The sequence below is a fragment of the Misgurnus anguillicaudatus genome, chromosome 13 (assembly GCF_027580225.2).
Source record: "Misgurnus anguillicaudatus chromosome 13, ASM2758022v2, whole genome shotgun sequence".
Taxonomy (NCBI): domain Eukaryota; kingdom Metazoa; phylum Chordata; class Actinopteri; order Cypriniformes; family Cobitidae; genus Misgurnus; species Misgurnus anguillicaudatus.
Genome location: NC_073349.2, coordinates 18,890,439 through 18,916,111, shown reverse-complemented (window position 1 = coordinate 18,916,111; position 25,673 = coordinate 18,890,439). Strand labels below are relative to the sequence as shown.

General features: G+C 40.5%; 2 protein-coding genes across 2 annotated transcripts in view; one reads left to right on the top strand and one right to left on the bottom strand.

The window, feature by feature from the left end:
* lrp1ab (low density lipoprotein receptor-related protein 1Ab) overlaps positions 1–25,673 on the top strand; it is a 129,490-nt gene that overhangs the window by 82,352 nt on the left and 21,465 nt on the right. The window contains exons 24-54 of the mRNA XM_073875312.1: positions 2,857–3,061; positions 3,141–3,305; positions 3,421–3,665; positions 3,830–3,961; positions 6,104–6,331; positions 6,772–6,946; positions 8,830–8,924; positions 9,020–9,169; positions 9,308–9,451; positions 11,269–11,394; positions 11,476–11,607; positions 11,695–11,829; positions 11,914–12,043; positions 12,187–12,313; positions 12,426–12,577; positions 13,676–13,800; positions 13,937–14,311; positions 18,963–19,152; positions 19,406–19,610; positions 19,732–19,921; positions 21,119–21,244; positions 21,326–21,455; positions 21,542–21,660; positions 21,754–21,867; positions 22,923–23,072; positions 23,185–23,307; positions 23,469–23,585; positions 24,659–24,787; positions 24,932–25,054; positions 25,148–25,288; positions 25,465–25,652. Of these exons, the coding sequence (XP_073731413.1) occupies positions 2,857–3,061; positions 3,141–3,305; positions 3,421–3,665; positions 3,830–3,961; positions 6,104–6,331; positions 6,772–6,946; positions 8,830–8,924; positions 9,020–9,169; positions 9,308–9,451; positions 11,269–11,394; positions 11,476–11,607; positions 11,695–11,829; positions 11,914–12,043; positions 12,187–12,313; positions 12,426–12,577; positions 13,676–13,800; positions 13,937–14,311; positions 18,963–19,152; positions 19,406–19,610; positions 19,732–19,921; positions 21,119–21,244; positions 21,326–21,455; positions 21,542–21,660; positions 21,754–21,867; positions 22,923–23,072; positions 23,185–23,307; positions 23,469–23,585; positions 24,659–24,787; positions 24,932–25,054; positions 25,148–25,288; positions 25,465–25,652 (4,886 nt within the window). The remainder of the gene's footprint in view (positions 1–2,856; positions 3,062–3,140; positions 3,306–3,420; positions 3,666–3,829; positions 3,962–6,103; positions 6,332–6,771; positions 6,947–8,829; positions 8,925–9,019; positions 9,170–9,307; positions 9,452–11,268; positions 11,395–11,475; positions 11,608–11,694; positions 11,830–11,913; positions 12,044–12,186; positions 12,314–12,425; positions 12,578–13,675; positions 13,801–13,936; positions 14,312–18,962; positions 19,153–19,405; positions 19,611–19,731; positions 19,922–21,118; positions 21,245–21,325; positions 21,456–21,541; positions 21,661–21,753; positions 21,868–22,922; positions 23,073–23,184; positions 23,308–23,468; positions 23,586–24,658; positions 24,788–24,931; positions 25,055–25,147; positions 25,289–25,464; positions 25,653–25,673) is intronic.
* On the bottom strand, positions 14,328–16,437 carry LOC129430494 (somatostatin receptor type 5). The gene has a single exon (XM_073875309.1). It carries the CDS (start codon positions 15,708–15,710, stop codon positions 14,739–14,741), a length of 972 nt encoding a protein of 323 aa, XP_073731410.1. The 5' UTR covers positions 15,711–16,437; the 3' UTR covers positions 14,328–14,738.

Below are 25,673 nucleotides of genomic sequence, written 5' to 3'. Positions count from 1 at the left end.
GTGTCACAAGCACCATGTAGCTCCCTTTCAAAACAGCACTTTCTAGATGTACAATAGAGTAAACGTTTCAGATCCCTGCGGCTCCTTCTAAAAATTTACTTTTTTTGTATGTTTTTTATTGCTAGGCAACCAGCTCTCCTGTCAGTCAAATATTTACGCGTTAGGGGCGGTTCACACCTCGCGTCTAAATCCACGCGGAAAACGTGACCATCTGTTGGTTCTTGTCACATGACCTGTGGTGCGCTTGCGGCATTCTAGAAAGTTGAAATGTTTACACTCGATGCGCTGCGGACGCTCCTGGCAAAAACGAGGGTGTCGCACCGTGTGCGCATCGCTTTCAATATGAGCGCGCATACCGCGCGTCTGCATTTGATATAACGAAGTTGAGCACGCAAAAGACGCGATACGTGAATCACCCTTAAGTGCTCTTTTGATGTCTGCCACTTTTCTGCTCTCTGTGCTCCTTCAAAAACCTATGCTGTGGCAGGCGGCAAAAAACGCAAAGCACTCGGCAAAAAACGCAAAGCACTCGGTGCTCATAAACAGCGCGCATAATGCTTACTGCCCATAGAAAATCATTAAAGGGAAACCAGGCAAGTCTGCGTAATATTTCTCTACGAGCTCCCCCTAGTGTTTGAAAGTAAATGCTTTCAAACACACTGTCATAAAAACGAACTGTTGTCCCTCCCCCCTCGGAACCAAGTTTATCAGCTTATTTCCAATCCAGTTAGGTTTCCCTTCCGTCAAGGGTTTTCGATGCTTCTTCCCGGCTCTGCCATTTGCAACAATCGCTAGCCGTGTTTAGCTCGCCTGCCTCTGTGTTGTTTGCTGTAAAGTGATACTGCTTCTCGCGATATCTGAGACTTTACGAGACTGAAGGACACCGGGTCGCATACAGCGAAGTTGCAAGTGGGGTATTCTTCCTACAGACGGTATGGGCGGGCGAGAGAGACTTAATTCGTCCGGTAATGAGTCATTTAACCATATACCGACTTACGAAGATGATTTATTAACATAAAAATGCTGCCTTGTGTCCCTTTAACTGCCATAACACGTTCCGTTCACATATAGTGTGTTTTGCGCGCTCAAGTTTGTTGCTTTTTCCAGGCGCGTCCGCACCGCATAAACTTAAAAACATCTCAACTTTTCAGAATGCCGCAAGTGCTCCGCAGGTCATGTGACAAGAACCTACGCACCTAACTGTGAGTTCACACCAGACGTGAGTTCAACGATTTGCGCGAGTAGATTACATACAAAGTCAATGCAAAGACGCGATCAGATGTGTCCTCGCGTGGGGCGACGCAAATGACGCTATATGGGCAGCGCATTTGCCGCGAAAACACGCACAATTCGCCTCAAACGCGTCTTCGCCCAAGTTGTAAATATTCAACTCGAGCGAAAAATTTGCATTACACGAAGTTAAATCCCGCAAGTAATTTAGAGTGAGTAACGGGATGTCCCGCGTTTGGTGTGTACATAGTATAATGGTTTCCATGCGTTTTAGGGGCGACATCTTAACAGCTCCTAATTCTGCATTCAGACCAGCCGTGGTAGAGGCGTCAAGCGTGAGTGATTTAAATGTTAAGTCTATTTAAAGATGTTGACGCGTGTCTGGAGGTCTCGCGGCATGAATAAGGCGGTTAGCGCGGCACGGTAGAATGGCACAAATTGAGCATTGCTGTGGGAAACGAGCAAGTTTGAACTTTGGCGGAAAAACACACCATGTTAACCAATCAGGAGCTTGCTCTAGTAGTCACGTGATTACGAGCGGAGTCGCAGAAGCCTATGGAAGGCCCTCCCATGACGCAAATTTCCGCGTGAATGTCTTGATGACTAGAATTTCACGCGCGAATGAAGCGAGTAAACTCAAAATGTTCAAGCGGCCAACTAGACACGGTACATACGAATTTGACACCTTAAACGCTGCTGGTGTGAACCCACGGTAGGCTGCCAACACCGTTTCAACCCATTTTAAGAGGCTATGCTGTTTGAGGACAATTCGAGCAACTCTGGCCATTTAACTACTGATACTCTGTTAAAAGTCTTTGAGAGTTGAGAGCGCTGAGCTGGATGCCGTGAGTTGGGAATTCATTTATTCTTGCATATGGCTGCAGCTCAGAGCAAAAGGTGATTTATTGCAGCATTGTCTTATATGGCTGACAGGCTGGAATCAATATACAGCGTCTAAGTCTAAGACTTTTTTTTACTTTGCATTTGTTATCACAAATGGAATTTCAATCACTTTTTTATAATTTAAACCGTATATTTCCAGGTTTAGTATCTGGATTTTAATGTAGACATTTTAACCCCAGTGTGTGCAATAGATTATAGCTCTCCTCTCTGATATGAACACTTTATTAAATCACTGACTAAAATTCATTATTGATAAAATCAAGTTTAAAGGCCTGGGTATAGTTCACTTTTTATGTGTATGCAGGTGTCAGCTTGACACAAATTTCGTTGTCAGAATAGTACACGTGTACTGTACGCACAACATGCGCATTTAATTTTCTTTCAGTAATTAGTTTATCCACAAGGTGGCAAACCTGCCCCTTGGGGACGTTGATTCACAAGGTAGTCGATGAAAAACTGCACAAAATAATGTGTGCAAGCTACATCAACACTTGAGGCCATACTGTAAATGAGAGATCGTGCAAAGAAGTACCCTTGAAAAAGTACAAAGGTTTTTACATGACTTGTGTCGTCCCCTTTAGACTTAATTAACTGCTCCTTACAGACCCCTGTAGGCCAGGAGAGGAACTGCATGCATCTAATGCCTTTGTACCCATATAAGTCGAATTACGTATGTTTTGAAAGGCTGTGCGTAAATCTTACTTACTCTTCCTTTTATTTCAGCTCTCACTAGTTTTGAGGTGGTGATTCAGTATGGTTTGGCAACCCCAGAGGGTTTAGCTGTCGACTGGATCGCTGGAAACATCTATTGGGTGGAAAGTAACCTTGACCAGATAGAGGTAGCCAAACTGGATGGGACCATGCGTACCACCTTGCTGGCTGGAGAGGTGGAGCATCCACGCGCCATTGCTCTTGACCCAAGAGATGGGTAAACACATTTTGCTTTTATTAGCGATCCGGAAATTAAATTAAGATTTTGTTTGTAACAAACTGTCCTCTTTATTCAGCATTCTGTTCTGGACGGACTGGGATGCAAGCTCTCCCAGGATAGAGGCAGCATCCATGAGTGGGGAAGGCCGTCGCACCATTCACAGAGAGACTGGGAATGGCGGATGGCCCAACGGTCTCACTGTGGACTATCTAGAACGTCGAATCCTTTGGATTGATGCCAGGTATGCTCAACAGGACCGAAATCTAGTATCAAATTAACCTATTACAAACTAATATTTGAGTGATATCTTATTTCAAAGTATGATTCATGTATGGTATGAAAATGTTAATGTTTAGATCTGATGCCATCTACTCTGCTGCATACGACGGTTCCGGCCTGATCGAGGTGCTACGGGGTCACGAATACTTATCACATCCCTTCGCTGTCACTATGTATGGAGGGGAGGTCTATTGGACAGACTGGAGGACCAACACTTTGGCTAAGGCCAACAAATGGACGGGACACAATGTCACAGTGGTGCAAAGAACAAACACACAGCCTTTTGATCTTCAAGTGTTTCATCCATCCCGACAACCTCAGGGTGAGAAGATGTGGAGAAATAAGAATGTGAAGATGTTACGTGCAGTGTAGTGTTGTACTGTCAATAATGCCTACTAATGCTTCAATTTGTATTTTATTAATACCAGGCAGTAATCTAGATTTATGTTGATAATAAGCTGTAAATATTTCCTGTGTTCTTTGCAGCTCCCAACCCATGTGCGGCTAATGATGGGAAAGGGCCGTGCTCTCACCTGTGCCTCATCAACTACAACCAAACCTTTTCCTGTGCCTGCCCGCACCTCATGAAGCTCAAGGCAGACAATCACACCTGCTACGGTAAGCACTTCCACCTCCCAGCCCCCTCTTTTGTCCAATCAGATGCTTTACTTGCTAGCAACTCTATAGTATGTTTACATGCCAAACGTTGCAATAAGAATTAATGTTTTTCCTTTGCATTTTTAAAAGTATGCAAGTTTTCACATTGGCACCGGATCGACAATGTTAAATCTGACTTTTGTGTGTGCTAGTAGTCTAGTGTTGAGTGTGTAGTGGGCTGTAGATCTTGTTTAACAGTCAAGTTAACAACACTGCCCACTGCTGCCGTGACGCAACAGTGTTCAGTATTCCATGGTGCGATCTCCATTCCGGCTCTGTGAAACGATTGGAAAAGAGATGCTTGTGTGTTCAGTGATGGATGAACTCTGACACTGGGCAGCGGCACACGCAGAGTCGGGAGCCAGTCTGGGTCTGCTCTGTCTATTCTTGTAAGGAATGGAAATCAGGAGATGACTATGGGCGCCGATATTTGTGTGTTTAATGTTGAGGTTTGAGTTAAGGTTACAGAATGTGGTGTGTAGTATTACCAGGAGCTACCTAGGTTGGCATGGTTTACCATTGCGTATGTCCAAGCTTTTTATCATGTGCATATAATAATTGGTTATATGGTAATAACAGTAAATTATTGATTGATTTTATTGATTGATTTTATTTGACCACTTAAATATAAAAATATGAAACAGTACTCCGAGTCATACATTAAAATACATAAATAGTCAGGGATAACACAATAAAGCCCAAAGACTTATTTCCATTGTGGTCCCATCAATTATGGATAATTACATACAGCTAATCCTAAATCTAATCTTATATGTGTGTTTAATTAATATTACTCAAATGTGTAACTACACTGTAACAAGGACACCTTTAAATAGTGTAACCCAAATGTTCACCTCAGGGAAAGGCATGCAAATGAATGTCTTAAAATAGAAATATGCTCTATAGTTTTATATTTATCCTTACCTCTGCAATATTTCATTGGCAAGAATTTATTCTTGGAAAAATCCGTGGTAAATGTTTTAAAAATCCAACTTTAACAAATTAAAGTCTGTGTGAAAAAGGTTAAATTGTTAAAAATATTGCATAAGCTTTTCTGCCATATTTACTGGTGTGCCTCATATATCTTGAAAAGTGAAGCCGTTGGCTCTTTGATCGCCCCCGGGTTAAAAGTCATAAACCCCGCCTTCTCCATGCAAACGAACAGGACTCGGCTCTAAATAAAAAAATTATTTACACTTCCAGTAAAATTTTTCGAAAAAGATGGTTTTGGTCCTTTAAAGGGACAGTCCACTTTTTTTGAAAATATGCTGATTTTTAGCTCTCCTAGAGTTAAACATTTGATTTTTACAGTTTTGGAATCCATTCAGCCGATCTCTGGGTCTGGCGGTACCAACATGTCTGCAGCAGGCGCAATGATATTACGCAGCACCTAAAAATAGTCCCCTGCTATTTAAAGTAACCAAGAAGACTATTTTCACGCAGTGCGTAATATCACTACGCCTGCTAGCAAAGTCCTTCATTATTTCGCCAAATGAGAGTATAGTTCCTAGCCATATTGGCCATTAAAATCGCAACTTTGGTCTTAGTACACGATGTAACTACAGAAGAGTTACGTTTTAAATAAGAAATATTTTAAAAGTAATTTGTTAATTGTAGCGCAATGCTAAAGGTCTAATCAGATTCAATGGATTATGCTAAGCTATGCTAAAAGTGGTAGCGCCAGACCCTGAAAAATTTGCATATTTTCAAAAAAAGTGGAGTGTCCCTTTAAGGCAGTTGTTATCACACTGATATATTTTCAATTGTTTATTTTTGTAAAAAGTTTCATTTTAGCTAGTCATTTGATGCTATAGAAATGGGGCGTGTCGTTATGATTGGCGTGGTTGAATTGGGCGCGCGAGCGTTTGGGCGGTAGTTTGATACTGCGGCTTTGCCTCTGGCTTCACGGACGATTCCTTCTGCGCATGCCCTGGCTCCAAACTGACGTTTTTATGTAACAAAGCATAGCCTATGGTCGAACATTTTTGGCTTCAATTCATTACAATGGAAGGAATGGACGTTGCGTTGTCCATCTTTTTTTTACAGTCGATTCATATTAATAATACTCTTATGTTAATGTTAAATTTTGATTTTCTTTTCCAGAGTTCCGTCAGTTTCTGCTCTACGCTCGGCAAATTGAAATCAGAGGGGTGGACATAGATAATCCCTATTACAACTACATCATCTCCTTCACTGTGCCCGACATTGACAATGTGACGGTGGTGGATTATGATGCTCTTGAGCACCGTATCTACTGGTCAGATGTTCGCACTCAGACCATCAAACGGGCCTTCATCAATGGGACTGGAGTAGAGACAGTTGTGTCTGCTGGTGAGATGACCAGGATCTTTCTTATTGATTTTTGAGTATGCATTGTATATGGGGCAGGTTCCCAGACAGCGCTTAAGTCTAATCCAAGACTAAAATGCATGTTTGAGCTGTCTTAACTGAAAACAGCTTGCACTGACATATTGCAAAAAATTTTAGTGCTCTTTTTTGCTTCAAGACGTCCTAATGTAACTAAGGCCTTGTCCTGGCATAATCTAAACCGTGTCTGGGAAGCTCTTCCTATAAGTATATGCATACATTTAGTCTAGATGTGCAATCAACGGTAAAAAGCGACGTCTGCAAATAAATAATGCTAAGAACTCCCACTTGTTATTTTAACCGTTTTGTCACATGCTTGCAATTATTAGCGTGTTAACCAGAAAGTGTTTAAATGCTCATTTTATTTCTGAACATTTTGTTTGTGGTTTTATCTTTTTTTTTAGACCTCCCTAATGCTCAGGGTCTAGCTGTAGACTGGGTCTCCAGAAATCTCTTCTGGACCAGCTATGATGCCAATAAAAAGCAGATTAATGTTGCACGACTGGATGGATCCTTCAAAAACGCAGTGATTCATGGACTGGACAAGCCTCACTGTTTGGTGCTACATCCCATCCTGGGGTTAGTCTAACACGCAAACACAAATACACACTCAAATGCCAGTTATGGCTTGTTTAATAGTTAATAGCTCTTATTTTTGGTCACATTAGGCTATGCCAAAATGTCAGACTGCATGATTTTAGCCCTCATTTTGACTCGGCGACAGGTTTTGAGAAATCACAGACAGGGAACTGTAACAATATATCTTAAAAGGTAACACAATGTAACCTTGCTCTCACTTGAAATGTGTCCCCACATTTAGTCCTTAAAGGGGACAGAGAATGAAAAACCATTTTTACCTTGTCTTTGTTGAATAATGGTAGTCTACCCGCGTTCACGAACATACAAAAAGTGCTAGACATGCTAAACATCTCAGTCTCATAGAAATTCCTCTTTTAGAAATGTCAGCCAGAAAACGGCCCAATCTGAAAAACTGATGCTTATGACATCACAGGCATCTGACTGCCCCCCCACTTTAAAATAATTGACTACATTTTTTGAATGGCAGCAAAGCCAGCCAATCAGTAATGAGATTGCAAGTTAAGCCAGTAGGGGGAGCCAAATAGGTGCAAAACCACTTGTTTAAAATCCCCCACCCTAATAGAGCTATCTGAGAGAGGTTTTAGGAAGCTTGTAAGGCATTACAGACCCAAACAATTTTTTTTGTCTACATGTCACATCACAGAACAAGGATAAATACCCCATTCAATCATTCTATGTCACCTTTAAATTTGAGGGTATTGCACCTGGAAAGTCCTCGAAAGGTCATTGAATTTGAACTTAACTGATAACAAGCCATAACTGAACATACCTGTACAGAGCAGCTGGAAGTTTGGGGAGAAGTCTCCCAAAATTTTTCCTCCTTCATAATCTTATTTTCTATTTCTTGTTTTCGCTGCAAATAAGCGCACATGCAATTTATATGGCAAGCTTCTTACGGGCTACCATTTTTAACAAAAATCTCAGTCTCACGTGAGAACTCAGGTCTTGCGCGCGTTACCTCGCGTTGTTCACTTCTCGCGTGTGTTTGGTTGTCAGACGTAGTTTGCGGACCCGGACAAAATTGTCGTTGATTCTTCCTATGGTAAAGTCATGCAGTGTGAAACCCCCTGGCGCCAATCCATCATGCAGTGTCGGGCAGCGACTGAACGCGACCCCAGATACTCATGCAGTGTGAAACGATCTGTGACCCGACTACTTTGAAAATCGTGCAGTCTGAACTCGGCAAAAGATTTTTTAGATTCAAGAAATCTGATGCGCATTACTTTTAAAAATGTTTTATGCCGTTCACTTCTAGCTTCAGAACTATTCCTACTTCTAGCTTCGTGTACTATGCTCATTGTTGGCTTTTGATGCAAAATGTCGAATTCTCCCTCATTTGTAAGTCGCTTACAAATAAAAGGATCCAAAAGTATAAATTGTAAAGCTTAAAAGCATTTATTCCCATTCATGGCAACAGCATGAAAAGAAAGAGCAGCACTGTGGTCAGAATTTCTCCTTTTGTTCCTCTCGCCCTGACTTTGTTGCTGTGTGGTTGATGTGAACCAGATGTGCTCTGTTTTAGTCTCCGTCTGCTTGTTTCTAGACACATTGGCTTCTAATAAAACCAGTGAGCATGTGCATGTAAACAATATGCGTGACTCATCTCGTTTTTTTCTTCTTGTTTACAGCATTGTTTAATAAATGACTGTTTACTTCTCTTTCACTGGAAGTAGATGACAATTGAAGTGAATTTGCAAAAACCTAGCTTTAACTTTTAAACAACCTAGGATGAAAAGTGTAATTTAGGCAATCTAAAAAAAATAGACCATTTCTAGTTTATGCCAAGACTTGTTCTCAATCCATCTGTACCTTATTGCGTAGTTTCCATTTATCTTATTCTTCAAATTGTTATTGGCTTACAGAAAGCTCTACTGGATCGATGGGGACAACATCAGCATGGCCAACATGGACGGCACCAACCGCACATTACTTTACTCCAATCAGAAAGGCCCAGTGGGTGAGCAACCTGTCAGAATGCTCAATGTGTAACTTGCATTTCCCCTAAGCCAAGACTGCAGTAATATTTTGCTTGTTTACTTCTTCCTGTGGCAGGTTTATCCATTGACTTTGACACAGAGCAGCTGTACTGGATCAGCTCTGGAAACAGCACCATTAATCGCTGTAAGCTGGACGGCTCTGGCTTGGAGATCATAGAGGGTGTGAAGGGCAAGCTAACCAAAGCTACAGCACTTGCCATCATGGGTGAGGAAACTTGAGGGGTTTCTTGAAGTTTAGGAGCATATGTGCAGATATGATCTTGATTCCCAGAATTGCATTCTGCATTGTTAGGCAGTTTTGGTTACCTAACTGACTGACCCTCTTTGATGTTTTCATATGCAGGTAATAAACTGTGGTGGGCCGATCAAGGCACAGATCAGATCGGCACATGTGACAAGAGTGACGGTGGAAACTGGAAGGTTCTCAGAAATAACACATCACCCATGATGCATATGAAGATATACAATGAGACTGTGCATAAACTAGGTGCGTGTTTATGCTTGCATTCATTTTTATTTATTTTCCATTGATTATTACAGTGGATTTTATCTTAGAAGTCGAGGATTTACCAAAAAAGCTTGCATGCACTTTAGTGTTGGACAACATGCCCCATTTTGAGATTGTCCTATTGTCAGTCTGTGAGATTGTCAATAAACAACAGTGATGCGCGGGTTGATCCGAAATGAGGTTACGAGTCATTCAAAAATATTTTTAATGATATTCGGGTCGCGGCCGGTCGGGTCGTTTAAAATAAAGATGCCAGTTAACTATTTTAAACCATTACTACTTTTAAAAAATGCGGGCCATAGAGCAGGTCGGGTACACTATTTATTTTTTATTTTTTGCAGTTCGAGTTGCGGGCGGGTTAGTTGAAAACATCGGTCGGGTGTGGGTTGTTTATACATTGACCCGCACATCACTGATACACGATAGTATTGGGGGGAGGCAATAGTTTACTCTTTTATTTATTTGTTCATTTTTTTACTCATTTATGACAAGTCACTTGATTGGTGGACAAAAAAACAGATTTTAAGGCAACACTGTCATGACTGCAACCTTCTTAAAACTGATTATATAAATCCGAGCGTGTCATTAAAGACCTGAACTTTCATGCGTGCCAGGGAATGGGAACAACAAACTTGTTGGTTTTAAACCTGGTTTATATTATCGTCTATCGGCACAACCCTAATGCACTTAGAGGGTTTTGCTGCGAAAGACAAAATGTGTGTCAAATCTGTTAAATACAGGGTTGCCACGGGTCCTTGAAATCCTTGGAAGTCAAGGCCCTGGGAAGTTTTTGAAAATATACATACATAGATACATGTCATTGAAAGTGCTTGAATCTATTTTATGCACAAAGTTTTCTGGAAAAAAATCCATATTATTCCCTGTGTAGTGTAGGATGATATCATAAAAATTCTAGACTTTGTGCTAAACTGTTCGCTTTAAATGCGATCTGTATGTGAATGTTGATTCATACCAAAATGCTTTTTTGCATAGTTGTGTTTGACACATGAAAACGTCTCGGGTTACGTATGTAACTGTTGTTCCTTGAGAAGGGAATGAGACGCTGCGTCTCCTTTGCCATAATCCTACGTCCTGTAAAGCCGTCTTTGGCAATATTTCAGATAGCAATATACTTCTTGGCTCCCGCTTCACCCTGTCTTTGTCATTAAGCCTCACCATTGGTTGAATTTGATATACACATTCAGACGCACTTACCCCTGGAGGTGTCCCCAAAGTGTCACCACAGTGACGCAGCACGCGTTCCCTCAAAAGGGAACTGTAACAATGTATCTTAAAAGGTAACACAATGTAACCTGGCTCTCACTTGAAATGTGTCCCCACATTTAGTCCTTGAATTTGAGGGTTTTGGACCTGGAAAGTCCTTGAAAGGTCCTTGAATTTTAAGTTAACTAAGGTGTGGGAACCCTGTAAATATTAATGAAATAAAGTGACATTTGTGAAAATAAGGCATTTTAATTACTGACTAATAACTTTTTCATTGCAATTAAAGTGAAATTACTTAAACTAAACATAAGAGCGTGATTAAGAAATACTCATTTACAAGACAACATGTCAGACACACTTGCTGCTTCTGAAATCCTCATATATTTTATCCATCTTTATTACGCACCTACCTGAAATATATTATATTATTCTGTGATTTTTGTATTTGTATTCATGTGATGCAAATTTAAAATAGCAATGTGATAATACAAGAGAGAAATGGTGTAGATACTGTATGAAAAACAGATGCGTTTGATACTATTGTTAAAGGCTATAATTTATGTGATACCTAGGTACAAACCTCTGCAGTAAGAACAATGGTGACTGTTCTCAGCTTTGCCTGCCAACTTCACCAACTACAAGAGCTTGCATGTGCACGGCCGGATACAGCCTGAAGAGTGGCCAACAGTCCTGTGAAGGTAAGATCTCACAAATACGCATATATCCTCAATGCATAATATTTTCTATTTTTTACATTTTGTATGGACTTTTCTATACAGGCATGGGTTCCTTTTTGCTCTACTCCGTGCACGAGGGCATTCGGGGCATTCCACTGGATCCATCAGATAAATCTGATGCCCTGGTACCAGTGTCAGGCACCTCTCTAGCTGTGGGCATTGATTTCCATGCTGGTGAGTCCTCATGTAAATCATAGACAGTTCTCACACAACTAGATGCATGCATAGATAATTTGAAGTAAAAAAATATATGCTCTGCTGAAAACGACACCATCTACTGGGTCGACATGGGCTTGAGCACCATCAGCCGAGCCAAGAGAGACCAGACGTGGAGAGAGGACATAGTGACCAATGGAATCGGACGTGTGGAGGGCATCACCGTTGACTGGATCGCAGGTATTCTATTACACCCCATCCATTTACCCCACAATCTTGGTACAGTGACATTCATATCAGTGCTGTCGTGTTTTTTGTAAATAGGAAACATCTACTGGACCGATCAGGGCTTTGATGTGATTGAGGTGGCCAGGCTCAATGGTTCTTTCCGCTACGTGGTCATATCTCAAGGTTTGGACAAACCACGTGCCATTGCTGTACATCCAGAGAAAGGGTAAGGAGATTTGATGATGTGAATTGGTGCAAATAATCAGACCTCTATTTTTGCTACTACATAAACAGAGATATTGCATGAAGTCTACTGTTAATCTATATTTATACCTTTGACTGAGTATGTCTTTCTGTATGTGTACACAGGTATCTGTTCTGGACAGAATGGGGTCAGTATCCACGGATCGAAAGATCTCGTCTGGACGGCTCGGAGAGAATGGTTCTTGTCAATGTCAGTATCAGTTGGCCCAATGGGATCTCCATTGACTACCAGGTTTGTAATTTAAATGTAAAAATTAAATTTTTAGTCTGGCTGTATATTTAGAGACAGCCACCGTGTATCTCTTCAAATACAAGTGCTAAATCTGTAACGCTGTCTGATGAAGGAGGGCATGCTGTATTGGTGCGATGCTCGTACGGACAAAATCGAGCGCATTAACTTGGAGACCGGAGAAAACCGTGAACTGGTTCTGTCGAGCAACAACATGGACATGTTTGCCGTTTCTGTGTTTGAAGACTACATCTACTGGAGTGACAGGTGCAGTAACCGAATACTTTAAACTGGTATCACCTCATGTTCCCCTTGTTTATGTTCATTAATTATCTTAGAGGTTTTTATTTCTAACTTTAGAACTGGTTCACGTAATCACGTTTAATCGCATACAAAATAAAAGTTTGTGGTGGCATAATATACAGGGTTCCTACGGGTCCTTTAAATCCTTGAAAGTTTGTGAATCTGGGGGAAATAATTCAAGGCCCTGGGAAGTTTTTGAAAATATACGTACATAGATACAGGTCATTGAAAGTGCTTGAATCTATTTTATGCTAGAAGTTTTCTGGAAAAAAATCCATATTATTCCCTGTGCAGCATAGGATAATATCATAAAAATTCTAGCCTTTTAAGCACATGTGCTAAACTGTTCGCTTTAAATGCTTATATCTTCTGAATCTGAATGTTGATTCATACAAAAATGCTTTTTTGCATAGTTGTGATTGACACATGAAAACGTCTCGGGTTACATATGTAACTGTTGTTCCCTGAGAAGGGAACGAGACGCTGCGTCTCCCTTGACATACTTCCTGTGTCCCTGTAACGCCGTCTTTGGCAATATTTCAGAAAGTGATATACTTCCTGGCTCCCGCATTACCCTGTCTTTATCGGTAAGCCTCACCATTGGTTGAATTTGATATACATATTCAGACGCACTTACCCCTGGAGGCGTCCCCAAAGTGTCACCATAGTGACGCAGCGCGAGTTCCCTCGAAAGGGAACTGTAACAATGTATCTTAAAAGGTAACACGATGTAACCTTGCTCTCACTTGAAATGTGTCTCCACTTTTAGTCCTTGAATTTGAAGTTAACTAAGGTGTGGGAACCCTGAATATACGGGTTGGTACTTTGTGTTATTATTATGTGTATATATATAAATACACAAATATTCATGTATATATTAAAGAGACATTTAAATATATATATATACACACACACAAATGTATACATTAAAGGAATATTATTTAAATATAAATATTATTTATATACACCTGTACACACACATATAAGTTATGCAAACAAACTTTTATTTTGTATGTGATTAATCGTGGTACTAAGCCGTTTTCATTCATATGTTTCTGACAGGACGCATGCCAACGGCTCCATCAAGAGAGGAAACAAGGACAATGCCACAGATATGGTTTATCTGAGAACAGGCATTGGCGTACAACTCAAAGATATTAAGGTCTTCAATCGTGCCAGACAGCAAGGTATGTACCCTAATAAACAAGCCCTTTGTGAGGAAACTAGGGGAGATATGATGTGTGAACAACTTTCTGGGGAGTTCTGCATGCAGTGATCCATGTGCTGCTTGTGTTAAGATTTATATCACACTTTGTTTTGTAGGTACCAACGTCTGTAAAATCAACAACGGTGGATGCGAACAGCTATGTCTGTTCCGTGGTAACGGCAACCGTACTTGCGCTTGTGCACACGGCATGCTGGCAGAGGATGGACGCAGCTGCAGAGACTATGATGGCTACCTCCTGTACTCCGAGCGCACGATACTAAAGAGCATCCACCTGTCGGATGAAACGAACCTCAATGCACCCATCAAACCGTTTGAAGACCCAGAGCACATGAAGAACGTGATCGCTCTGACCTTTGACTATAGGGGCGGTGGAGGAAAGGGAGCTAACCGGATCTTCTACAGCGATATTCACTTCGGTAACATCCAGCAGATCAGCGATGACGGCTCTGAGCGCAAGACCATAGTAGAGAGTAAGTGTGAAATAAAATGAGATTCACAATGCCAATGGATTAGCCTCATATGGCCAATTCAGTTTTAATGTTAGCCTTCCAATAGATAATCATCATTGTTACAGGCAGTTTTCATTTGTTGCATATTAATTAGTAGAAACACTAAATAAAAAAGTATGAGGTATACTGCAATAATACATATTTTAAACATCTATCAAGACATTTTCGGTCAAGAAAAGTACATTGCCTATCATTGAAGAATGATAAATCATCTCTCAGATAAATTAACCCAGATTATTTCATATCCTATGTGTGTTGCCAGGTAATTTACGTTTTATTTATGGCAGAACAAATCAATGTGGTTGAAAGATATGCCTTGTCCTTTGTGTCTTATCTCCGTCTGTTATTAGTCCCATTATTGACTTTGTTGATTTATAGCGGGTTAGGGTTAGGAAGGGGTTTCCTCCTCCACTGGGTTAAATGGCTGCACTATGGTTCTTCCTGAAACACACGTGCAAGGTCTGCATTGCATTCGCCCTAATGCTAACATTTTTTGTCTAAACTTGTGGGACATGAAAGCATAGAGCACCGGATTGGCTATGACCGAGGAGCTAGCCAGCAAGCGGGCGATGACGGCAAAGTACACTTGTTTGCTGTGTGTACCGCTAGCTAGCAGGAACATGAGGATGTAGGATGGCAGCCAGCAAAGGGTGAAAACCAACACCAACAGGGCCGAAGTCTGGGTGACCTGTCGTTGGTAGCGTTCCAGCTGTGGCGCTGCACCTCGCAGTCGCGTCCTCCGTAGGAATCTGTAAAGTTTGCAGTACATGACGACAATGATGATCAAGGGCAGAGCAAAGCCGACCAAGAACAATATGGCGCTGTAGACCACCTGGCTGAGGTTCGACAGAAAGGCGAAGCAGAGGATTGGAGTAGATTTCACAGTGCGGAAAGCGAACTGAGGTGCACCCAGTGCGATCGCCGGCACCCACATTAAAATCGCGGAAAACCGCATCCAGCGTTCCATTCTTAAACGAAATGACCAGGTGGAGTGCACCACAATGAGGTAACGTGATACCGCTAATGCGGCTAGGGTCAGTACGCTGGCCGAGCTGCATGCCACGCCCAGGAAGCTGATGGTTTTGCAAAGGAGCCTGCTGAAGGGCCAGTAGCCTAATGCAATAGCAGCGGTGTGGAAGGGCAGACAGAGGATGAGCAGTAGATCCGAGGCGCTCAAGGCCAAAAGTAATGTATCTGTTCCTTGAAATAACAGGGATCCGTTCTTTCTCCTGTATCCAGTCAAGATGTAGATGACCAGCAAGTGGCCCACCAACCCGATCACCATGACCATTGCATCCAGAGTAGGAACCAGAACCTGACGTATTTGCCATGGAAGATTTTCTCGATTGCTGTTATTCATTCTCCTCAGTACGCGTCACGTACCTGTGCTAGATTTTTGAATATACACCAAGTAATGTGGAAGATTCACGGATCATTTGACAGTGATGACCATGAAGAGTAAAACTCATTAATTTTATTGCTCACTGATCGTCGTCTGCTTCAGGCTAACAATTTGCTCTTCTAAAAGTTTATTACTTTCTCACGTGACCAAGCAGCATTGGAGACAGATTATTGCAGTTTATGGAGAGCCGGTTGAATCCTTCATTGTTGTGAGATAAATCGCTCTGAAAAGAATAAGACCCATTTTATTATAAGATTAATATTGTATTGTGATCAAGTTATAGTCAAAAGTCAAAGTTTAAAAATACAAAGGTGCAAAGATCTGTGCCCACATAGAAAAGTATTAAATATGATTTTTCATCCATAACTTATCAGATATCAGCAAATGTGTGGCATTAAGTGCAAAACGATTTCCTTTCTTGTTTATTGAAACATTGTCAAATTATCGCAAATCTACAATGGAAACGTTTACATTCGTAAATGATGTGCATAAAATTCACATGATCATTCTTTAAATACGGCGCGGTATGATCGGTTGTAGGACAAGGCAAAAGAGGTGTGTTCGACTTCATGTGACATCACAAGAACCGACAAGTGCATGACATAAAAATACTGGGATTCTGGAGCCCACTGCTTTGTATGCTTTCGAGGCGCTCTTAAGGTATTTGGTGTCATTCACATGCCGGTTTGCGAACACATCCTTCGCCATGGTTTTTGGTAGGGATGCTCCGATTGATTGATTTTCTATGAGAACGTGCTCCGGTCCTGATGCTGCATTCACATCAGCCGCGGTAGAGGCGTCAATCGCGAGTGATTTTAATGTTAAGTCAATGTGAAGATGCGTTGACACGCGTCTGGAGGTCTCGCGGTGCAAATGAGGCGTTTAGTGCTGAGCGGTAGTCGTGATTCCGCCTCATTCGTGCCTCTAGTTCGTGCGAATTGAGCGTTGTTGCGGCAGACGCGCGAGTTGAAAAATTGGAACTTTGGCGGAAAAAAACGTGCCACGTTAACCAATCAGAAGCTTGCTCTAGAAGTGACGTGATTACAGGATGCGAGCGGAGTCGCAGAAGCCCCTCCCATGCCGCGACTTTCTGCATGATTGACCCGATGACTAGAATTTCACGCGCGGCTTTCACAAGTGTGAATGTAGCGAGTAAACTGTTCAAGCGGCAAACTGCACACGGGAGACGCAAATTTGATGTCTGAAACGCGGCTGGTGTGATCCCACGGTAACAGCGCGACGCGTCTTTACATCCCCGTCAAAGAGCGTATAAAACAATTGCATCCTCATGCCAAAAGTTTATTATTTGCATGTGTTTTAAAGTTTTTACAGTTTAAACTTAAATTTTACTCACAGCTGCTCTTGACCGCAAACACCCGACGCACGCACACACAGCAGCCTGTCATCAGTGCACGTGTACAGAGCGATTTCCATCACGTCTTTCAGCTACAGTAACCTTATAAATCTCTCAATAAAATCACTCTCTGCTCTTCACTGAAGAACTGTTGTACTTTATACGAATGTGTGTATATTTGATTCATACAGTAAAGACTGTGAAATGTTTTATTTTCTTTACTTTTAATTACTTTAGCCATAATAAATTTCTCTTTGCAGTAGAAATATTTGCTGTGCTTATTTATTTGATGATCTATTAAAACAATAATATACTTAATTACTGCAAGTAATAAAACAAAGTCAACATCTGTGATATTACTTTATCTAGAAAAATGTTAACAGTTACAGTCATCAAATAGCTTTCATATCAGCTTGAAGAATCGATATCGGGCAACAAATCGGTACTCTGTATCGGTTGCAAAAATCATGATCGGAGCATCCCTAGTTTTTTGAATGGCTTATTGCGAGACAACAAAATTACGCTTTGTTGCATGACATGGGTTAATTGAAATGCCACCAATTGCAATCGTTTTTAGTTGATTTAGAAAACAGCGTTAAAATTTTGCACAACCTTTCGTAATTGAAACACAGCTATTAATAAATGTTGTCATTAAAGCAACAGTAGGGCATACCAAACTTTAAATGTATTATATACAAGTTATGCTTTTAAATAAAAATAAAATCTTGCGTTAAATTAGTTTCCATCAAACATTGACAATTAATTTGTTTTTTACTACATATATAAATTGGAGTTATTAAATCTTACCGTATAGATGTCCAGAATCTTTGATCATCATGTTTGCTTGTATTGACCTACAGTATTAAAACCAGGCAACCCTGAAGATATGATTCCCTCAACCTGACAATGGCTACCACATTGCAAAAAGTCCATTCACCAACACACAATTTCAATACTCTCCCCATCCATTTCAGTTCTTCTGTTAGACCGATTCAGGACTTTGTTCAAAGATATCCTGGATTTCAAAGCTCTATATTGGCGACCACATTTCTCCTAAGCCTTTTCTCAAATATGATTATTGTTGTAAAGGAAGATGATAGTAGTAGGCGGGGCTCTCTTTTAATGCGTTACCAGGAAACCTCTGAACTTCTTGTTTTCCACGTTTATGGTATTGATTGGCAGATTGGTTGTATTTGGGTCAACAGGGAATGTTACATAAGTGCCCTAAAGACTGATTTGTTGTACAGGATCATTATTGGTTACCAAGGGTAAACAAAATGGTTGAGTTTTTTTCTGTTGTATGGGGGAGTAATTGCTATCATAAAATCAGTCATTGGTGGAAGACAGATGATACTAAACCCTCAGTGATTTGTTTAGGGGAGAGTAACTATTATTTACTGAGACCTGGAGATGTTGAGACTTTTTGCTAATGTTATTTCAAAGCACTGAGTAAAGCATTGTGTCTTCCAACAGTTTCCTTGTATTGTTTGGAAGAACTATGGTTTACCGGGTAAAGGGCCTTGTATGCACAGTCACTCATCCATGAAATGACCAGATGACACTAAGCCACTTAACACATGCAGGCACACACTGAAACCAACATCCACACCTATCATAGGATTGATAAAGAGTTTATAAAGAGATATTATAGTGCTTGAATGTCTGTAATGTTTTATGATCATTTCAGACATGATTTATATAAATTTCTGTCTTATTTTAAGTTACTGTAGAAGATTTGAATAATTTCTAGCTCTTCACTTGCAAGCTGTTAAGCTGCAAGATATCATAAGTGCATGGCAAAAATTGTGTGTTTTCAATATCACAGTGCACAGAATTAAATTTGAGATTTTTTCTAGATGTAGGATCGGTGGAAGGTTTGGCTTATCACCGAGGTTGGGACACACTTTACTGGACCAGCTACACCACCTCCACCATCACACGGCACACTGTGGACCAGAGCCGCACTGGAGCTTTCGAAAGAGATATAGTGGTCACTATGTCAGGAGATGACCATCCCAGGGCCTTCGTTCTGGATGAGTGTCAAGAGTATGAACCTTTTGTATAGTTTTTCCAGTGAAAATGGGATTTACGGTTTTCTAAATATTACCTAAATAATATACAGTAAAGGACATTTAGTGAAGATATTACCATGTCGAAGATTGGTTAATCAAAGAGCGAAAATCTAACTTTGATGCTCCTATGCTCATATTTAGATTTCATAGGCAGGTTCACAAGTATTATCTTAAACCAGCTCATGTCTGTATCCATCCCTAAAATGTATTTCTCCTGTGTTCTTCAGTCTAATGTTCTGGACTAACTGGAACGAACAATCTCCCAGTATCATGCGGGCATCTCTTTCTGGAGCCAATGTCCTTGTGATTATTGGCAATAACATCCGCACTCCCAACGGTTTGGCCATAGACCATCGCGCTGAGAAACTTTACTTCTCCGATGCTACGCTAGACAAGATTGAGCGCTGCGAGTATGATGGCAGTCATCGCTTTGTGAGTTCCTCCATATTTGTGTTTGTGCCTTTATCTATACTTATTCAGTAGCTAATGCTTTACCTTTGTCAAAGTTATAATTTTGATTCGTTGTCAAATACAAACTTGTCTTTGTGCTCAGGTGGTTCTGAAGAATGAGCCAGTACATCCTTTCGGTTTGGCGGTGTACGGCGAATATATTTTCTGGACGGATTGGGTGCGCAGAGCTGTTCTCAGAGCAGATAAATTTGGCAGAGATATGAAAGTCCTTCGTGCTGACATCCCACAACAGCCAATGGGCATCATCGCTGTGGCCAAAGACACCAATAACTGTGAATATTCTTTTTGCGTCCATGCATTAGGGGATGTTTATTGAAGAAAGCATTTTATTTTTTCACTTTTTTATTTTTATTTTTTAATGTGAATATTTGAAATATCACTTAAAGGATTAGTCCATTTTCTTAAAAAAAAATCCAGATAATTTACTCACCACCATGTAATCCAAAATGTTGATGTCTTTCTTTGTTCAGTCGAGAAGAAATTATGTTTTTTGAGTAAAGCATTCCAGGATTTTTCTCATTTTAATGGACTTTAATAGACCCCAATACTTAACAGTTTTAATGCAGTTTAAAATTGCATTTTCAACGGAGTTTAAAAGGATTCTAAACGATCCCAAACGAGGCATAAGGGTCTTATCTAGCGAAACGATTGTCATTTTTGACAAGAAAAATAAAAAAGCGCACTTTTAAACCACAACTTCTCGTCTATCTCCGGTCATGTGACGCGCCAGCGCGACCTAACGTAATACGTCATCACTTCAAGAGGTCACAGTGGGCGTATGCGAAACTAGGCTCCAGTGTTTATAAGTGTGGAGAAAGAGGACCGTTCTGACGTTGTTGTATGTCGAATGATACTAGTTAATGTCTTTGTGTCAGTTTATTGTTTAAAATGGTCGGCAAATGTGCGCTTCATATATGCAACACGTGACCTTTCCAGGGCATTACGCAATTACGTGAGGTCGCGCTGGTGCGTCACATGACCGGAGATAGACGAGAAGTTTTGGTTTAAAAGTGCATATTTTTTATTTTTCTTGTCAAAAATGACGCTAGATAAGACCCTTATGCCTCGTTTGGGATTGTTTAGAGTCCTTAGGAACTCTGTTGAAACTGCAATTTTAAACTGCATTAAAACTGTAACGTGTTGGTGTTTATTAAAGTCCATTAAAATGAGAAAAAAAAATCCTCAAAAAACATAATTTCTTCTTGACTGAACAAAGAAAAACATCAACATTTTGGATGACATGGTGGTGAGTATTTATCTGTTTTTTTTTTTTTTAAAGAAAACTGACTAATCCTTTAAAAAGATAGTTTACTGAAAATAAAAATCCTGTCATCATTTACTCACTCTCATGTTGCTCTAAACCTGTATGAGTTTCTTTATTTTGTGGAACACAAAGGAAGATATTTTGATAAATGATGGTAAGCACACAGCTGACAGTACCTATGTAAATTGATCATGTTTATCTACAGGTGAATATTCACCTTGCCTGAACAATAATGGAGGCTGTCAGGACCTGTGTCTGCTCACCTCGGAAGGAAGAGTCAACTGCAGCTGCCGTGGAGATCGCAAGCTACTGGAAGACAACACCTGTGTCGGTGAGAGATAAAGGCGCTAAATTCTGATTATGTTCTGTATTCTTGTGAATATTTAAACATTAAACTGTTTCTCTCCTTCAGCTGAGAACACAACCTGTAACAGCGTTGATGAATTTGCATGTGGAAATGGCGACTGCATCAACTACAGCCTGACCTGCGACAGCCTTGCGCACTGCAAAGACAAGTCTGATGAGAAGCAATCATACTGCAGTAAGACTGTCACGTGATAAATTATCGCATTGTTTTTTGAATGCTTAGTGCTTATATTACAAATCTGACCTCTGGTTGTGCTTGCACTAACCGCATGTGCAAGAAGGGCTACCAGCGTTGCGTTAACGGCCGCTGTATCAAACACAGCTCTTGGTGTGACGGCACAGATGACTGTGGCGACGGTTCGGATGAGCTGCCCTGCAACAGTGAGTGATGTGGCAATTATAGATACATTCATCATAATCGAATGCATTCGACCAGATCATGAGCTCACTGGTTCTGTCTGTTGTTTGTATCAGTGACTTTGTGCAGTGCTGCAGAATTTCAGTGCAAAGATGGATCGTGCATCTCTAACTCCAGTCGCTGCAACCAGGTGGTCGACTGCCAGGACGCCAGCGACGAGATGAACTGCAGTAAGTAGTTGGGGTAGTGTAACCTACTGGTTAAAGCTTTGGGATGATAATCAAAGGTTGATTCTTGAGTATGGCTTGGAGGACATTTACATTTATGGATTCCCACGGGTCATGGAATTTCTGGAATATCATGGAATTTAAAAGGTTTATTCCAGACATTGAAAGTCAGGGAAATAAATATTTTTTGTCCAAGTCATGTAAAATTGGGGATTTTTGTTTGTCGCTTTAAATTTTCGTTTCCATTTATTAAAATGCAATCTGCTTGTTAAAGGAAAACACCACCGTTTTTCACAATTTTAATATGTTCTTACCTCAACTTAGACGAATTAATACATACCTATTTTTTTTCAATGTGTGCACTTCATCTGTGTAAAGTGCGTTGTGACTATGTTAGCATTTAGCCTAGCCCCATTCATTCCTTAGGATCCAAACGCGGATGAATGTAGAAGCCACAAAACACTTTCATGTTTTCTCTATTTAAAGACTGTTACATTAGTAGTTACACGAGTAAGTATGGTGGCATGAAGTTAAACGTTGCGATTTTTAGGCGGATAAAAATGAGAACTATATTTTATAGCAGAAGAGCACTTGGCGCGCCGCACATCGACACTTCTGACAACTCTCGCTCCAACTTCCATCGATATTACTGCACTCGAGGTCGAAGTGCTGCATACTAAGTCCTCTTAGTGCAGAGTTTAAGGCTTCTCCAACAAAGTTTACAAAATTTTGCCGCTTTGTTGTCCAGGGCACCTGTCGAAATGACCCAACCTCATTATTCGTTCAAGCAATATTACTTCTTTTCCATCTTGATTGTTTGTATTTATCGCTCTGTAAAAGAATGTGTATGTGCGCATGCATGTCGTTTCTTTACAAGGAACACGCATAATACAGCTTTTTAAGTCATTTTTGCCAATGCGTGTAAACAGAGATTGTCAACAAGGTTGTGGTGTGTACACCCCATTTTTTTTTGTGCAGCGGTCACCATGTAAAAATAAAAATATGCTACGTCACACATTCTTACCCTTGTATACGTATGAATATATGTATTTCTCTAGGTCCCACCGACTGCTCTAGTTACTACCGCCTTGGAGTTAAGGGCATAACCTTCCAGAGGTGTGAGTTCACCACGCTCTGCTACACCCCCTTGTGGCAGTGTGATGGATCCAACGACTGTGGAGATTTCTCAGATGAAAGAAACTGCCCAGGTCAGACAAACACATCGATGCACATTATACACATCAACATATCCTCATTCTCACAGCAAATGTAATGCACTCACATATGATGATGAATGTTATTTTACTGTCTGTTCCACAGAGAAGAGGAAGCTGAAATGTCCAGTGAACTTCTTTGCTTGTCCAAGCGGCCACTGTATACCTATGAGCTGGACGTGTGATACAGAGAACGACTGTGAGAACGGAGCAGATGAGCAACACTGTGGTTAGTTCTTCAGTTTACCCTCCCTAGACTTTACCTAGGAGTAAGAACTTGTCTTGGATGGCTTCCTAGTCCATTTAAAAATATATGTGCCTCTCATTTTTTGTGCCTGACTTTTAAGATTTTCACTGTTAAAATAATATTTTTTTAACTTGTCCGTTCAGACAAGTTCTGTGCACCGAATCAGTTCGAATGTGCGAACCATCGCTGCATCTCAAAATCGTGGGTATGTGATGGTACTGATGACTGTGGAGATGGTACAGATGAAGACGGCAGATGCAGTAAGTCCCATTATTTGTGATGGATCAGTTTCTCGTATTTTAGCTAAAAGGGATAGTTCACCCAAAAATTATTTACCCACCCTCAAGTTGATCTAAACCTGTATGTGGTTCTTTATTCTGTTGAACAGAAAGGAAGATAATTTAATGGTAACCATACAGTCGAAGGCACACATTTAATACTTTTTAAAAACGTAAACTTTGTGATTTTATTATTTTCCCACAAACTTTAATGTCTTAATTTAAGCCATTGTGTTAAAACTATCCAGACAGCAGACGACTCTAGGCCAGATCTGCACTGGAGCTGCTGACTTCGGCACGGATCCGGCCCAGAGTCGACCTATTCTTAATCTAAACACTTGTTGCCATCATTTAACCCTTATGTGTTGTGGGGGCCATTTATTTTTATTTTTTCTTTAATTTGGCCACAACTTTCTCTGTTTCAGCAAATGGAATGATTTTTGGTGACAAATCTTATATTTATACATATTTTAAGAAAATGCTTTGAAATGTTTAAAAAATTAAACAATATACCGTGGGCAAATTCACTATCCTTTCGTGTTGTTAGTGGCCAAAAAAGGTGCTGTAAAAATGTATCAGATGAATTTTTTTTGCATAAATCTTTTAGTCATCAGTACTGATGAAAACTACCAAATGTTTACAAAAATTCCATGATTTAACTCTTTAATTGCCAAATTTGTAAGTGGCGTCACTGATTTGGGGATAAACACACAAAACGACAGATTTTCAATGTAAAAAGTGATTATAGACTGTTTTTTTTTTTACCTTTTTCAAAGTCTTGGGTATGTCAAAGATTAGTAAAAACTTTGGCTTTGATGCATTTTTAGTTTTTGTGCAGCATCCGATTTCATTTTTTTCTCCCTCATTTATGGCTTGTGGCTAGGGATACACCGATACCATTTAAAAAAACATATTAATCAGATACATTTTTACAACCGTTTAATTTAGGGGCCTTTTTTGGCCACTTACAACACGAAAGGGTAGTGAATTTGAACAATGCACAGGGGTTAAATGCTTAATAACAATCCTAATTTAACTCTGTATAACTCATACAGAGGCGAGAACATGCAGTCCGGAGGCATTTCAGTGTCCTGGCTCCAATATTTGTATTTCCAAGCGCTGGAAATGTGATGGGGATAAAGACTGTCCTGACGGGGCGGATGAGGGCGTTAAGGCTGGCTGTGGTGAGTTGGGAGCGAGATCTCATATTGATGTTTTACTGTATCATAAAGATCAACTTAAGCACTAGGTTTGAGTTCCCAAAATGTACTTTAATTACTTCCTCTTGCTACATGATTTAATCATTTTTAATCTTTTTCTCTCTCTAGCATTGAACAGAACCTGTGATAAAACTGAGTTCCAGTGTCAGAATTATCAGTGTATTCCCAAGCACTTCCGATGTGACCATGACGTTGACTGTCGCGATGGCTCTGACGAGTCACCAGAATGTGGTAAGCATTGTTTACAGTGTTGAAAGTCATTTAATAAATCATATGGGCTGATATATGTAACCGCTCATTTGGTAACTGTCCTGATTTTAATAGAATATCCCTCATGTGGGCCGCATGATTTCACTTGTGCTAATGGTCAGTGCCTGAAGCAGAAGAACTGGCAGTGTGACGGAGAGTTCGACTGTAGAGACCAATCAGACGAAGCCCCCAAAAACCCTAAATGCACAGACTCGGGTGAGTACAGAAAAGTACCCTAAGGATGAAATAAAGTATCTCCTGAGGTGTAAAGGCTACATGCGTACATTATTATTATAATAATGCAGTAACAGATGCTTTTTTGTAAATGTTTAATTATTACTTAATATATAATTATTTGGTGCTCAACATTGTAGTTTTCTTTGTGTCCACAGAGAAGCGCTGTAATGACACGGCCTTCCAGTGCCAGAACAGCAAGTGTTTAAATGACACTCAGCTTTGTGATGGCAACGATGACTGCGGTGACGGCTCCGATGAGCGCAACTGCTTCGTCAATGAATGTTTCAACCCCAAACTAAGCGGCTGCTCGCAGCTCTGCGAGGACCTCAAGATTGGTTTCAAGGTATGTGCATGTACCTGACAC